Here is a 17717-nt window from a genome sequence, read left to right on the forward strand (position 1 = left end):
TCATTTTAACTTCAATATGCAAAGAATAACAAATAATGCAATTGTGTTATAGACATCAAAAGCCATTTCAGCATTTCTAAAATTACTGGCTGTTGCTTCTTGGGTTCCCTTTTAATCTAAATGGACTAAAAAAGGAGTAATCCTTAAGAAAAAGTTAATCCAATGTAACAGAAAAATTTAGGACTCTAACTAACCACAGAAACAAGACAGAAAATTTTTTTAAACTACATTTATATCTTCTGATTTACCAATGCATTTCCTTTTTCCCTTTTCCATATATTAAAAAAAAAGAGATTGTGGAAATATAAGGTGAGAACTTTAATACCATCATCAATGAATATTTGTCATTTGTATTGAATATTTTAAATTTGTCATTAAATATTAGGTAAATGTTTTCTGATTGGATTAAAAAAGGAAAAAGTAATTGACTTTTCTTAAACAGTAGTAAGTGTAAATTTAATCGATTGCTTGGTTTTTGGCAAAGACAACATAAAGGTTTGTTTTGAATTAAAATTTTGATAATTATATTTCATATTTTCATTTTAGCCATTGCAGCTGATGACAACTGTTGCTACCCCAGTTTTTGACAAAAGAAATGTATGTAAATTTTAATTAAATCCTTATGTCTTCAACAGCTCTTTTGTTTTTTTTTTATTGTATTTCTTGTGTAAATTGTCTTGGTTCCTGTTTAATTGAAATTTTTATAAAGCAGTATGTTGCAATTTTTTCCAAGAGTTTTTAGTATTGTACGATTTTTTTGTTTGTTTGTTTAATGATGGCTTGTAAAGCCAGCAATCTCTTGACTTGGAATACAATTTTTCTTGATAAACCATAAATTCCTTAACAGGAGGAAAGGAATATTATAACTAACATTGTGTCAAACATTTTAATATTACTTTGTAATTGATAAAGACATTTTTATAAAATTAATGATGACAGTGCTGCTTAAATTTTAATAAATTGCTAATAGATACCTTCTAATGATAAAAATTTGTAATATATTCTACCTTAAGAAAAACTTAAAAGCATTGCAATTTATGTTCTGTTATCCTTTAGAATAATAATTTTAGATATGTGATGTGCATTCATTATTTTATTTTATTTTTTTGTCTGCAGAATTAATGTTTTTCCACTAAAATATACAATTGTTTTGTCAAAGTATTATATAATATTTCCCTGTCACATGATTTTTTATTTGTTTTTTTATAGCCAAAATCTGCCAATTTATTAGGTGTAGCTGGTACTGATGTTCCTATAAGAGAAATTACCAAATTAACTAGAGCTTACAAGGTATGTTTTGAGAATAAGTTATTTATACATTTTTATTTTTGTTATAAGCTAGAAATTAGTTAATTTATATACTTTATATAGTATAATCTTGTAATGTAATTGTTAATTTTATTTTCAAATTAATATTAATTTTGAAATTTCTAATATGACACATTAGAAATATTTCTTGGAAAGAAATTTTTAGTATTTAATTTTTTTTTAAGTTGGAATTCAACATTAGTTTAAAAATGAGGCAATAAATCCTATATTGCATAAATTTTTATACTTAATTATCACTTATTTATACAATGTAAATAAGTCTAGAAGTTGTAGAAATATAAGCCCAAAAATTGATTTTAAATTATATTAATATAATATAATTTGCAAAATGCAGTGCATTATTTGTTTATACGACCACCATAAAAATATATCACTTGCAATGACCATGTATTTTATTTTTATTTTTTAAAATCTTGCAAATTTAGAGATGCATTTTAAAAAGTTTTTATATTAACTTAGTAAATTCTATGAATTATTTCACAAATAGAGCTGTGCCTTTACTCATTTACAAATACAATAGTAGACAAGTATGTGCTAAAATAGAATGTGTATTAGAATTATATATTTTCTGTCTGTTAAAAAGATCTAATTAAACTGGAAATAGTTATCTATGAATCAGAACTTAATGCTTTTATAAAATTATGTAGATTTTGAGTTATAAGAAAAATTATAATGGTTTGTATATGCATAAATGTGCAAAGTAGAGTGAAATTTTGGATAAATTTTAATTATACTGTGTTGGTATCACATATGTTAGCACCATTTGTTTCTAAAATATAAATAGGAATTGATTATTTTTTGTCAAATTAATGTGTGGTTTTCAGTTATACTTATCATCTTAGTAAAGTAATAGTGATATTTTAAATTGCTTGAATAAGTTTAATTTTTAATTATAATTACCTGTGTTTACATTTTAATTTCTTAAAAATGAATGATTTTCAATTTGTAATCTTCTAGTTATATCCATTCATAGTATTGTTAGAGAAATTAGCCGGTGAGTCTATTGTGAGAAGCCCTGCAGGTGTAATAACAGATGACACTCTACTCCAGAAGGAAATGCAAAGTACACTCAAAATATACACAAAAGCAACACTTATAGGAATCATCAGCACACATGTAGACAGTAATTTACTAATTAAATAACAGCACTGTACAAAAGCATTCAGAAGACTTGCTCTATGATCAGCATTCCTAAGAAAGAATTCATTCTAGTGGCTCCACTTGCTTAAAAAGACTTCATGACAGGATATTAAAAATATCTAGAAGGATCCCAGTTCCTAACACTTAATAAAGTTATTGATAAAATTCCTATATTCGCGATAACTTTAATTTTTATTACCAAAGCCGGAGGTCATTGACATGGCATCCATTAAAATATTTGTAAAGCTCTCTTCCTTACTATGAGACTAATTGCACAGCGAAGCAGTATTAGAGATTTGTAATAGTATGTATGTATGTTCACAATCATTAAAATTTTCAAGTTAAAAAATTTATCTATTTTTCAAAATTTAGATTTTAAAATGTAGTAATTTAATTATATTTGAAGTTATATTTCCTATAAGTTTATTCTTTTTAAAATTTGTTTTTCATAGATTGGTGTGAATGCATATTCTTTTGCCATAACGAACAATGGCCACGTTCTTTATCATCCTGAACTCCGACCATTAGTAAGTGAAATTATAGTGAATGCTTTCATTGACATTCTTCCATTTCATTTTAAATATGATTAACTCTAATTGTATTAATCTGTATTTTAATACTTCTTACTAGAATAACTTTTATTTCCTGCAAATTTAATAGTTCCAATAACAATTTTATTCCTTTTTCAAACCCTCATTGCATTTTGTACATTTGATTTAAAAAAAAATAAAACTCTAATGTGCAATTTAAATTTTGTGTAAAATGTTCACTGTAAAAATATAAATTATATTTTTATATAATACTATATGCTGCATTGATATATATTATAATGTCTGTTGAATTTCAAATGGAAACATGAAAGAAAAGGGAATTTGTCATTTCCCCCCTTGAATTTTGTTTTTTAAAGTTTATTTGTTATTTGCACTATTATTTTCTAATATTATGTCATTTCTTTAAAAATTTGCTTATAATTTTTGTAATTATTATTGAAATTATTTTTCTTTACCACTGCAAAATGCTTCAACTTGGTTCATTTCTTTTTTTATAGTTTCATGATCTTTTGAAACCTGGATATCGAAATGTGGATTTAACTGAAGTTGAATTGGTTGATGCAGATACTGGTTTGTACGTAAGTGTCTCAAAGTTTTATGATATTCTATATAATTTTGATTATTAACTAAACTCCTTTGATAAGACGTTGGTTAATTAAGATCAGAAATTCCTAAAACTTTCAATTAAGCATTTTTATGTAACTTTTCTTAATGGTTTTTTGGGATTTTATTAATTTTTTCTTCTATAAATTTATACATCGAATTAATATCAAAGTGAAGAGCAGAAGTTTTATAAAAGTATGTACTTTAAAATTTTGATTCTTTAGATTTATTCTTTAAAAAATTTTTGACCATTGTTTGATAAAACTTTATTGTATGCTCAACAAAACTTAAACATTTTTAAAAACCATGTCTTATATTGAAACCTATTTACTCATAATAAAGATATGAATCATAGAGATTTTAAGCGTATTTTTTTTTCTACTTTAACTTTCAACAAAGAATAAAACAATTTTTTAATATTTAATTTTAACAATTAAATAGCTAATAAAGCATTGAAAAGAGTATGATTTCATTCATAATAAGGAAAATTTTGTTATAAGATATATTGGAAAAATATCTTTAAAAGTTAATAAAATCTAGATTAAAGAGTTTCACAGCAATTAAATTAGTTTCATTTAAAAGATCATTTTTAAACTTTAAAATGATGTAAAAATAATTTTTGTTCTGGAATATTTTTTGGTGATATTTCAGAACCACTACCCCAAAAAAATGCTACTTAATTTTTAATTAATTAAACATCTTAAAAAAAAATCTTTCTGGGAGGCACATTTCCACTCTAAAGTATATATGTGTCAAATTGTCGGATCTGTAAAGCTCCAACGTAAACACAAAGACATGAACACACTCTCATCTTTGTTATCAATAGAAATTAATTCAAATTTTGGAAAATATTGGTTTTGGCACAATGTATTCAATTTATGTAATGACATAAAGACTACTCCTTTGCTTTCAAAACATAAAAATATACTTTTTTAAACAAATATCATTTTGTTCAACTGAATTTTTAAAAAAAAATTGAATTTTAAAGACTTTAGTTTGTGAAATATCAAGAACAAAGCAATGTATTTCACAAACTTTTTTTATGTTACCTATATGAATTCATCCATTCCGTATAAAGATAAATACAATTGATTTGCATTATGTAAAAAAAAATTAATTTAATAAATAGAATTTATTAATAATATTGATTTATTATTTTAAATAGGTCAGGTATTACACAAAGATTATGGATAAATTATTTAATTATTTGGTAATTAAATAATTTCATGTAATTATTATTAATGATATCATTTAATTATTTGACAGTTAAATGATATAGATGGTATTCCGAATGTATAGAGATATATATTACTAGATCACTAAAGGTTTAGAATTCATTCTGTACTGCAAATATCATTTTATGTAGTGATGTAGTTTGAATAAATATTTGAAAAAAATTAATCAATTATGAGCTAACTTTTTAGCAATTATCTTTTATATTTTGTGACAGGTTGTTTGGATAATTTCTTGTACAAAAATATTTTTCATTTTAAATTCAAATTTTAAAAATAATCGTTATTTGGAAATTGCCAGTTATGAGTAATAATATCTTTAAATCCAGGAAGATATTAAGCAACATTAGCCAAAGTACTTAATCAATATATATATATATATATATATATATATATAAATATAATATATATTATAATGTATGTGTATATATATATATATATATATATATATATATATTATAATGTATGTATATATATATACATATTATATATATATATAAGTAAATAAATGCTTAAAAATTTTTCAATTTATCAGACAAATAATGCATAAGTTTTTTTTATTATTATTATTATTATTATTGCAATTTTTTTAAAAAATACTTTTTATAAATATTAAAAATAATGAAGAGAATTGAAAAGATAATTACAGTAAAATCATTTATACATACAGTATTTTGAATGTATGATTTTTCACACAGAAGAATTAAGTTAACTTGGATATCATATGGCATTAATTTTCTGTCTCCTTTTGTAATTATGATGAGCTAATTTTACTTAGCATTGTTTCATTATGATACATAATGCATTAAATATGTTATGAAAAGCTTTAATGTAGTAACAAATGCCTGTCAATAAGTTTGCCAATTTAAATCATCGGGGAAAAAAAAAAGAAAGGTTTAACTTTCCAATCAAAACTATGTACTTATGCTTACTTAGTGGGGGGTTTTTTTTTCCCCTTAAACAATGATATATATTTGCATTTTTTTAAATTTACTTTTTGAGAGGGAAAAAAAGATTTTTGTGATAAGTATTTTGTTTCTTACTTCTAATTTTTAGAAAGCATCTTCTATATGTATATAATATATGTGAATACATTTCCTTTTTCTTTTTTTATGCATCTTAGGAATTTAATGAAGCTTTATTAACAGTAAGTAACATTTTAAATATCATTATTTTGAATATTTCTACATAAAATATTATTGTGTTAATATTATTTAATAATTTTAATAGATTAGAAAAAATATGATAGATGGAAAAATTGGATGGGGGAAAATGTCTGTGAAGATACCGACTGATGGATTTGTAAGTGATTTTTTTAATGGTACTTTATTTTTAATCAAAAATTTAATTCTATTTTTGGTTTTTTTAAATCTTTTTCTACTTAGTTCATTTATTTTTATTCAACTGCAATGCGTCATTATTCTTTTTGCTTAATACTGCTAATTATATTTTTAGAAAAGGATAGTAACCAGAAATAATTCATATTATTATGGCCCCGTCAATGGTACACCATTTTCGTAAGTGTGCTTTACTTTCTTAATTAATTGAAATATTTTTATTGCATAATAATTTGCTTTTACTAATTGTATTTTGAAACTGAATAATGACTTAAATATTTTATGATTATATATTATAAATAATTTCTTCCTTTGCCATTATTCATATTTAGAAAAGAAAACCACTGTATTGAAGGGTGCTTCTTTAAATACAAAAATGCTATTGTATTATAATATTAGTTTCAATTTGATATTTTAGCCTCCAAATACAGTAACATTTAAAGCAAGCATTAGCAAATTATTAATATAAGCTTATATCATGTTTTTATGAAATCTATTCATCATTAACAGATAAAATATTACTTCTTTAATGAAGTCTTTTTATTTATTTTATGAATGAAATAAGTTTATATATATATGTTATTGTAATGGGTTTTTTTATAAGATGAGAGTTTTTTTATATGTTGTAAAAAAATGTGATATCTTTCTTTTTTTTTTAATATTTTTAAACTAATTAGTATAATTTCACTTAAACCAAATAATTATTGTTATGTTAAAAAAAGGATTAATATTTAATAGCTTTTTTATTATCATAAATTTCTTAATAGCTTGGCTGTAGCTCTGCCTGAACCTTATGGCCATTACCGTGTCATAGGCCAAATTGAAGTAAAAAGGCGAGAAGAAGATTGTAAGTTGAATTTTCCATTTTTATTCACTTTTATTGCACAAATTCTTTCTATTTATTTAACTAAACTTTAGTATATTCAATAACATTTCAAATATTTATTGAAAAGGAAATGAGTATTATATATTTGATATGCAAGAAAACCTCTCTAAAAATCCCATTCTGGTATTGTGGATTCTTGAAATTCTGCATTTTTCACTGAATCATCTTAAATTGGTGTTTGAATTATCATACTCTTACAAAAGCAATTTGAATTTTCTCTTTATTCCAGAATTTCATGAATTTGTCTATTAGATACTTCCTTGCCATCTCATACTGTATTTGATATAGCACGTTGCATCATTTTTTGTTGTTATTGTAGTCATCGGCATTATTATGTATAAATATAATACCCCTAAATTATTATAAGTTATGACTAATAAAAATCTTAATATCATCCATCTCAGTGAAAATATAGAACAACAGAGCAATAAAAAATTCAAATATAACATTTCTGGAGAAAAAAATATTCAGGTAACTTTCAGTAGATTGTCTCGAAACAAATTAAACCATAAAATATTTATAGAAATTAGGATTGAAATTCAAAGCAAAGAATGAATAACATTAATGTTCCTGCTTGTTATTGATATCTGCTTACAGAATAAACAAGGAAAATGTAAAAGATGCTAGATTGATTGATTTCTGACCAGGAAAATATATATAATTCAAAATAAGCAAAATTTTTCTTCATCATGAATATAAATTATATACTTCAATTCTTTTAATTTTTAATGAATAATGTATTAAAATAAGTTTAAAATATCATCGAAAATTGTGTATTTTTAACATAGTGTAAAAATATAACAGCTTATAAAGTGTATTATTTATTTTCTTGCTGTATATCTGTTTTCATTATTTCTGCATTTTGATTATTTTTCTTAATGCTATTTTGTTCAGAACTTTTATGAGCATATGTAATAAACAGATATGTAGATTAAGAATTGCTGTTTTTTTTTTTTTGTCATAAGCTTTCTATATCAATCCTATTATTATAAAATAGGTCCAGTTATTATATTTTTCAGTACTCAAATGTAGAAAAATAAAATTAATTTCTTCTATTATATGACGTATAAGGAAATGAATGGTAAACAGCAACTGAAATTAAATATATTGTTGAATTTAAAAGTTACTTTTCTAACTTAAATTTTTTTTCTCATTGACACTTAAAAATTATTTCTTAGATATTATGACTCTAAATACAGCTTATACATTGAATCTTATTCATATACTGCCATAAAAACATTATTTCCTGCATTTACTTTGTTCAAATTAGAAATTTCAAACTGCAAGATAGATAGAAATTTTGAACTTTTTATGTTTTAAAATGAATAATTTAACATTAATATTATTTTTAAATATGTCAGTTAAAAAACATTTATTTTTGATTCTCAAGAACTGTCTTAGATGTGCAAGCAATGAAATAAATGTCAGATAAAATAATATAATCAGCATATTTGAATTATAATGTGCTTCCATGTCGGATGCGAATAAGCAAGTATGAGCAAACTAAAATTTTACTGTATCATTATATTTGAAATGCACGTGTTAGTAGCTTGTGTTAAAAATATGTGAATTGCTTAAAAGATGTGACAAAACAATGTGGATCTATAAAATAGCTAAAGGTAAATGTATGTAAATAATAAACTTATTCTTTATAAAAGAATATAAAACTGTAATTCATGCATGTAAGGTTATTTGTATCAGAATTGGAAACACATCATACTTCCATTTGGTTGATAACCATGCTATTTCACAACATATTTGGTCAGCTCTATTTGAAAACAAAATGCTTTTTAGCTTAAAATAATTGAATTGAATTATATAATCATCATCTTATTATATAATTTAAAAAAATAGGAACTTAAAAAGTCCAATTTAAAAAAATGTTATATTCAGCTGTTTAGTTTTCAAAATATAGATAAAGGCATCAATTAACTTCCTTTTTTATGTTTCCTGTTTCAATTGACTTTATAACATCAATCTTGCCTGATTAATATTAAGTAGATGCAATTTTCTATCAACTTTTTATCCATTACACTTTAGTAATTTATTTCATTTGCATTTAAGATCATGTTATTATTTTTATTCATGTATTATGATTGTTTATTCCTTTTTCTTTTCTTTTCTTTTTAAATTTTATTGTTTATATGCTTCACTTTATTTAAGATTCTGGGAAATGACCATGAGAAATTTTAATTAATGAAAGTATCTTTTCTCGCAGCATTTTCCTTAACTTTTTTTTTTTTTTTTTTTTTTCTTTTTCTGATTAGAATATTTTTATATATTTATACATTTATTTCAAATTGAGGAAAGTTGCTCATTTATATAAAGTTTAATCTTTATTTTTTCTAAATATGTTTTAAAAATTCACACACACTTAAATTTATAGCAGGTTATATTGCAATATTGTTTTTTTTAAATATGTATTTTTATAATTCTAAAGAAACTTTTTTAGCCATTAGTTCCAAAGTTGAAAGCTTCAGTTGATTCTGAAACTAAGCAACTAAAATGTTTCCCTTGAAATTTGTTTGATTTCTTAAAATATAAGTTTTTCTTGTATACTTAAGGTTATGGTTATTCATGGTAAAAATAATTATCAAATTTTTTAGGAAAAGGGATTTTGCATAACTTCTTATTACTAGTGCTTTTTACTTTGCTATATAAATTTTCACACTTTTATTATAGGGTTAGAATATTTTCGGGGAGAAAACTGGAGAGTTCACCCTAATTGGTAAGATTTTTATAATGAAATAAAATTATCTTTTGCATTGTTAAATTTTTATTTATATATGCTTAAATATCACAACTGTCACATGAGAATTAGAAAAGAATATCATTTAAAACTCATACGTTTATTGATAAATATAATGAACACTTACGAAGATTCTTGAATAATCATAAAATATATGCTATTTTATAGGGTTTTTTCTTTTTACTTACATAACAGAACATTCTGGTGGAATCTTTCAGAAACTAAAAGAATAAATTTGTTATCAACTAAATTGATGCCTATAAAGCCATGCCAGATTTTGAAAATCATCACAATAATTTAAAGTAGTTTAATATGGAGTTTTAAAAAGAACATCTTAGAATTTGAACCCATAATCTTAATGTTCATACCTTAATATTCTATCATTAAATCATTGCTAATCAATAATCTTTTCCTTTAATATGACAAAATTGTTTTTCCCATTAATGTAATAAAAAAAATTATTCCAAAGCATTTTTAATTTTTTGCTATTGCATTTTATTTTGATTAAAATATCAGTGTTATTTCTCATAAAAAGTGTATTTATTCTTCACTAAAATTACTTTTTTTATTATTATTATTATTATTGTGATGTGCAGCATTTACAAATTTTCTCTTCATGCAATATTTAATTCTTTTATAGTCTTCTCCTTCAACAAGTCCTTTTAAATCGGTTCAAAAAGATTTAATGCTAAATCTTTTTATAAAAACAATATATTATTATGGCTAAAATATGTTTTACTGAAATTGTAATGCTAATAAATGATGCTCATCAACATTGTGGAAATGATTTATTATATTTACTTTTAAAAATTTGCTAATGTTTAATCAAATAAATGCAAATTCATGCTAAAAATGTAATAAAATTTAATAGCAAAGATTATTTAACACTAAAAGTAAAATATGGATTTTTTAAAAAAAAATCTGGTATATAGCATATATGTCATTCACAATTTAAAAGCTTAAGTAATTTTCAGTTTCCTTCATCATGTCAATTTCATTTCAAAAAAAAAAAAAAATTAATGTAATCTTTTTGAATGACATGAATACAGATTCAGCTAAATTATAAAAATAAGTTTGTTTTTTAATCTATAAAAATTTTATTTGAATTTACGTACAAAGATTTATGAACAAGTATAAATTACATTCTATTTTTTATTGTTTCTTTCCCTGTGTTTAGTAATAAAAAAATTTAAAATTTATATGCAAAGTAGGATATACTATATTTTTCAATTTAAGTTACTTAACAGGTACCTTTTTTATTTCCTTTTTATGTGCATCTTTTAAAATAATGTAAGTTATGATTTTATTGTCTATTTACAGGGTATACTGTGAAAATCTGCAAAAACAAGATGATGGTTATACTTCAGCAGAAGATAACATCAGAATCTTTCTCACCGACTCTCTCGCTAGTTCTAACTTTCGATGGCGTACAAGAAGCACTCGCCCACCCATATTTGACAAACCAATATGTAAGTTACTGAAACTCAAGGATATATTTGTGAATATATGTTTGTTTATTTAATTTTTTCGTTTTAGTAATATAATTTTTCAAATATTCTATTTTTCTTAGTTAAAGTGACAGAATTTACTTGATTTAAATTGATTGCTGTTTTCATTACACTCCCAGAGTAAAAAAGTTACCCTTATTTTTATATTTAACAGTAAATTATATTTTAAAAAGTAATAATTAGTTTTTAAAATTTATGACTTTTTTAAGTGAATCTTTAAATGTTATAAAATTATAATTTTATGTATTTTTCTTTAAATAATTTAGGTGAAAAAGATTTGATACAAAGTCTCGTTTTTGATGCCAAGGCCACTGCAGTAGACAGTGAAGAATGTGATAAAATTAAGAATGCTGAGTAAGAAGAAAATTCTTCTTTACATTAAACATTTAATTATAATCAATACAACTTAAATTTTTGTTGACTTCTGTCTAAAAATTTATTCCATTTAAACACGATATTAATTTACAAATTATTGCATTAATTTCTCCATATTAAATTAGTTAAACTTTAAATTTTTGTTGGATTCCATCAATTATCGCAGAAATAACACAGTTATATGCAGAACAATTAGATATTAGTACAGGAATTTTCATGCTAATATATTTTAGTGGAATTTACAGTGTGATTAGGCTGGTGTATCAATGTGTATATAATTTGTTACAGATTAATTAATAGCATTAATCACATATTTCTTTATTTTATTCTGGTTGTTGTAGTTATCTGAAATAAAATAACAGTGCATGTTTTAATTGTATCCTACTTCCTTTTTCAAATTATATTCAAGAAATACCATAAATCATTATGCCAAATTTATGTAATCACTGATATTTTTTTAATGTAACCCAAGTGTTAAGTCAGAGAAATTTTACATAATCTTCATGGAAAATGTGTTTTTTTTTTTTTTTTTTTTTGTATATTATAATGAGAATAGCCTGGAAGTGTATTTAAATAAATATTTTGCTTAAATATTTGTTAATTTAAAAGACGTATGAAAATAAATATATATAAAATAATAGAAAATATATTTATTGAGTATGAATAATAAATTACTAAAATAATTTTAAAGCTTTCTTATCAACAGTTATCTTTGATGCAGATTCAAAATAAATAAACAAAATAATCTAATTAAATTGGAAGACTAATTGCAAAAATAAATAATTTGTAAGTGAAATATAAACAATGTCGTCAAATATCAATTTCCATTATCTTTATGTACCAAGATAAATATTATGAATCACAATTTTTCTTGCATGTGAATTTTAACAGCTAACATTAAGAGGTCTGCATCTTTTGATTAAATACCAATATCCTTTTATTGGCATTATCTTCTTATTATTGATGTATAATTGCTTTCACTAGAATAAAAATAAAGGACACTTATAAAAAAGAGTTTTTTAAAAACTCTTTTCTTACATCATTTCATATTTTTTTTCCTGTGATTACAGTGATTATCTCTGGTATTATTTTTATGACTAGAAGAAAGCGAATTAATTATGTGGATGTTACATTTTTTATCGTACTTAATTTTAAAAAAATATTTTCTTTATTCATTTATTTTTAACGACTGGAAATTTTCTGTTCTGCTTTTAACTGGGTGAATCTCAAAATATATTTTAATTATAATATAATTTTCAACTAAACTAAAGAAGTATGCAGTTCTGATCTGTATAATATTTTCTTTGAACTAATCCTCTTTTCTTTCTTGAAATTTATATAATTAAAGGATATAATAAATGAAACTTCTGCTGCATAAACTATTAAAAATTTAGTTACTGTACAAGTTTTTAGCATGTTTTACAAAACTTTATTTAAATTATTCAAGAAACAACATTCACTAATTATTCATGCCAAAATAGCATTATGATTTTTGCCTAACTAGCAAGAAATATAAAAATTTTATTTATTTCAATCCTGCTGGTTTTTGTTTTGTATATTTTCTTTATTGGTTTATCTGTTTTTTTATATTACTACATTAATCACCAACAACATTTTTTTTGTAAAAGATCCACATAATTTTCATTTTTATGTATTTAAACTTTATATAGCATTACCTTTATTTGGCAATTATAATTAAAAACTTTAGTTTCAAAATTTTAAAAAAAAAAAGTATTTGAAATCTATTTTAATTATTTCAGTTACGTTTTCATTGATAAAAAATAGGGAAATATATAATTGTTTCAAGAAAAATAATATTCTTATTCTTGTAGGTCAAATAATTTTTTATGTCTAAATTTTTTAACTAATCTTTCATTTATCATTTATTGCTAAGCCCGGTAGTTCTCCTGATGTCTTTAATGCCCAGGTAAAGTTTGAATCAGTGGCTTCAAATTCAGCAGAATGGTGTCTATGATTAGCTCTAGTTTTTTTAAAAAAGATATTCTTACTTGTGGTGTATTTTTTAATTCTTAAATTTGTTATTTGTACTAAATTTATTAGTTTGAACTATTTGATTATGCTTGAGTTCTATCACTGATCTATTAATTCAAAATGAATGAACTAGATTTTTTTACATTTTAAAACCACAAAAAAGTTAATAAAAATTTTTCTGCAAATTCTCTGAATATAATATCGGATCTGTTGTTTGAAAGTAAATGTTTCCTTCATCTTTTTTGGTATGTTACTGTTGAATGTTGTACTGTGTTATTTTAATTATGCTTTCATTTAAGTGTAGCATTTTTTTTTTTTTTTTGAGTTAATAGAATCAAGTATATCAAATCAATTTGTACTTATTATTAGAATGAACTTAGTAAATACCAATAGAATAAACTTCCATTTAATTTTATTATTATTCACAGTTGCCAATCGGATTTTTTTTATATATATATATAAATTCTTACCTTAAAAAGTGTTTTACAATTTTTATATAAGAAAATAAAAGGGTACAAATAAGGAATTATTTAAAAGAAGAAATTCTATAGAATTACTTTCCAAATTTTAATGAAAAAATCATAAATGTTATGACTTACCTGATTATCTTCTTTCATTGTATTGAAGAATTTGTCTTTGCAAAATCTTTATGCCCCATTAATGATTATAATCTTATTTTAAACAAACTCCATATAAATCATTCTCTGTTTAGATAAGGGTTTTTCTTTACTTCATTTGTGAATATTAGGACTCTATATATTTAAAATGCATTCTTAAAATAACATAAAATTTGAATTGTATGATTTTTTAAATTCTTAAGTTTAGAATTTGTATTTTGTGTTATGTTTCAAAATTTGAGAAAATAATGTGTATATGTAATGTTAATTTAGATATTTGATATTTTCCATATTTAAATATTACTATAACTTTAATAACTAGTTCTTTTTCAGGTAATGGTAAGTCACTTATATTTTATTTGGTTATGGTGTTATTCTATAGTTTTTAGATTAAAGAATAAAGCATCTGATGACTGGTAAGTTATTGTAGTTTTATTTGTTTGAACATGCAATGTTTATTGCTTCTAGAACTCAGTTCAAATTAAACTTAAGTCTTGTCAATGTTTCATCAATTTTCTTAATAAATAAATATTTTTGTTATGTAATGCAAGTCATACAATTTACATAACAAAAATAATTCTCCTCTAAACATAATTAGATAACAAAAAGTACTTTCCAATATTGCACAGCAACTTGTATCATTTTTTGATAGATTATGAATGACTTGTGGCTGACTTTCATCTTTAAAAATTTGAATATTAAATATTTAATTTGAATTCTTTTGTGAATGGTGTGAAAGATTAGAAAATGGTGTACTTGCTCTAGAATATTCTCTTAAATCAATTGTGACATAAAAATAGAAAGTCTAGCCACAATTATGTATGTTTCACTGAGCAGTATTTGTGTTATGTAAGTTATATGACTTACATTTTATATTTAAAAACCACAACCTGAGCTGTTATTATTTTTTTTTCACAAATATTTTCCCCATGATGAACAGTCTGATAGCTGTAAAAAATCATAAGATGTATGTGTTCTTGATATATCTAAATGGGCTATAGTATATTAAACATCCTCATGGCATAACATAGAAACAGGGCAACTTCTCAGTATCATGCTTTTCATTTGACAATATGAAAAAAATGACTGTTAATCCAACAATTCACTCAGACTACATGATAAAGATTGTACGATGCCGTACTTTGACATGCTTACGCATATGAGAGGATTGATTATATCAATCGACACCACTATAGAGACTGGCATCATAATGAGAATATTCAATTTCATTTGCATTTTTTCGAAAATATATTGAATTCTAAATTTTTTTAAAAAATTTTTTTTTCTGCTCATGTTTTTATTGCATTTTAAAATCGTGTGATATTAAATCAGAATTAAATTATTCTTTTTTTTTTTCTAATTTTGATAAATAAATTTTATTTGATCACACAGGATGCAAAATTCGTAATTTTTTCTTATATATGTATTGTACTTGCAAGTTTTTATTCTAATAAGCATTTTTATTTAACTTCATTCAGTCTTACCAAAAATATTTCCCTTCTGTTTTTGGCTATTAAAATAATTCATTTCTTTGCATGTGATATAAATAATCAGCATTTTTTTTTCTATTATTGCCCTAACATTTATTTTTAAATTAATGTTTACTTGTACTTGCTAATTTCAAATCTAAAACCTTTTATTATATAATTTAAGTATCTATTTAACTATACACAAATCATTGGTTTTCTTTCCTTTTCACTTAAGATAATAAAATATTCTTATTCACTTATGGCTGATGGCTTTGTTTGTTTGCTTGTTCTATTTGTTTAAGGTCAGATTGAAAATCACTGTTTTGTATATTGTGAGGTTATTGTGTTGTGTATGCATGGTGTTTTGCATCCTTTTTTTTTATTATTATTATTTATGAAATATATTTTGTTAAGGGACATTTCAATTTTTTCTTCTGAGCCAAAATCAAGAGCACATACTTGCAGGTAGTTGTGTGTGGGGGGGGGTCCCCCATCCTTTCACAGTTCTTTTTAAAAAATTAAATTATTTTAAATAAAAAAATTTCTTGAGACAGTGATTTGTTATTTTTAATTTATAATTTCATTTTTTTACTATTCTCAGTATAGTGCAAAATATTTTTTTATTTTAACTACATTATGTTTTATTCATAAAGACAAGTTAAACAAATGTGAAATTATCTACAGTATTTTACAAAGATATTCAATGTTTTTAATTAACAAATTCATGAATTAAATACTAATGAAGTATATTTCAAATAGACTCACTGCAACAATTAAGTATAGATATAAGCAATAGTAAATAAATACAATCTATGTGAATTGTTTATTGTATTTTAACCCCATTGGCAGCTAACTTATTGTCATGATTCAATTCAATTTCCAATTAAGTGTTTTATGTAGCTTGACCTTTAATAGTATCCTTATCAAATTACTTTTAAATTTCAAATTTTGATTGATAGTTAGATATATTGATAGATATTTTAGAAACCGTACATTGTTCATTTCATTGTGTTATATGTTTCTCTAATTTTCTATCATCTCAACTAAAATTTGAACTTTTATTTGTAGCAAAAGTAGTTCATTTGTTTATAGTTCATTTTTGCAAAAGTGATTAAACATAAAATTTTTCTTGCTGAAACTATTTAAATAAAGCTTACTTAAAATTTCTTCATCATTGCTTATTTGTGAGGCTGTACCTTACTTATAAATATGACAAAATTTTAAAAAGTTTATTCAAAGTATTTTTTAAATTGAAATCTACTGTCACAAGAGAATAAATTATATTTTAATATTTTTATCATCAGCAATGGGGAAAAATCCAGGATAAAATGTTTGTAGCAACCATGAAAATGATTTGATTTTCTTTACAACAGTGAAATATATTGTAAAATGAGTTTGAATATATTTTAAAAATTTATTTTAGAAAAGGCAAAACGACTGCACAGCAATTAAATTGATATCATTAAAAAAAATTGTGAACTTTAAAATAGTGTGTAACATTTATTTTTGTGCAATAATATTTTTGACTGTAATGGAGAGAAACATCAAAATTTTAATTAACTAATTAATTGAAATTTTTAAGGAATTACTCCAAAGTGCACATTTCCATCCTCTAAAATACATAAATGCCAAATTTAATAGTTTTAAATCTAACTTCTCTTATGTAAAATGCGAACTCAACACTTTCTCCTTCATTATTTATAAAGATTTTCTACAGAGGTTTGCATAAGGTTGCAAGAATTTAACCTTCTGTCATACAACAGACCTTACAAATATATTTAGATCTAATAGATGTAAATAGAATAAAATCTAAAAAGTTGTGGAATATCCCTTTATAGCTTTTCTGAGTATGCCATTCCTTTCTGATAGTTACAAATTATTTGTTTCTGTTTTTGAAAGTCCTATGATTTTTTTTATCATTTATGATAA

General features: G+C 23.1%; 1 protein-coding gene across 2 annotated transcripts in view; it reads left to right on the forward strand.

Annotated features, from left to right (window-relative positions):
* LOC129962384 (voltage-dependent calcium channel subunit alpha-2/delta-3-like) overlaps positions 1–17717 on the forward strand; it is a 452772-nt gene that overhangs the window by 417703 nt on the left and 17352 nt on the right. For both annotated transcript variants that reach the window (XM_056076138.1, XM_056076137.1), the window contains exons 16-26: positions 547–597; positions 1210–1290; positions 2922–2996; positions 3518–3598; positions 5979–6002; positions 6086–6157; positions 6311–6372; positions 6960–7039; positions 9761–9806; positions 11148–11296; positions 11602–11689. In XM_056076138.1, coding sequence (XP_055932113.1) covers positions 547–597; positions 1210–1290; positions 2922–2996; positions 3518–3598; positions 5979–6002; positions 6086–6157; positions 6311–6372; positions 6960–7039; positions 9761–9806; positions 11148–11296; positions 11602–11689 — 809 coding nt within the window. The remainder of the gene's footprint in view (positions 1–546; positions 598–1209; positions 1291–2921; positions 2997–3517; positions 3599–5978; positions 6003–6085; positions 6158–6310; positions 6373–6959; positions 7040–9760; positions 9807–11147; positions 11297–11601; positions 11690–17717) is intronic.

The sequence above is a fragment of the Argiope bruennichi genome, chromosome 2 (assembly GCF_947563725.1).
Source record: "Argiope bruennichi chromosome 2, qqArgBrue1.1, whole genome shotgun sequence".
Classification (NCBI taxonomy): Eukaryota; Metazoa; Arthropoda; class Arachnida; order Araneae; family Araneidae; genus Argiope; species Argiope bruennichi.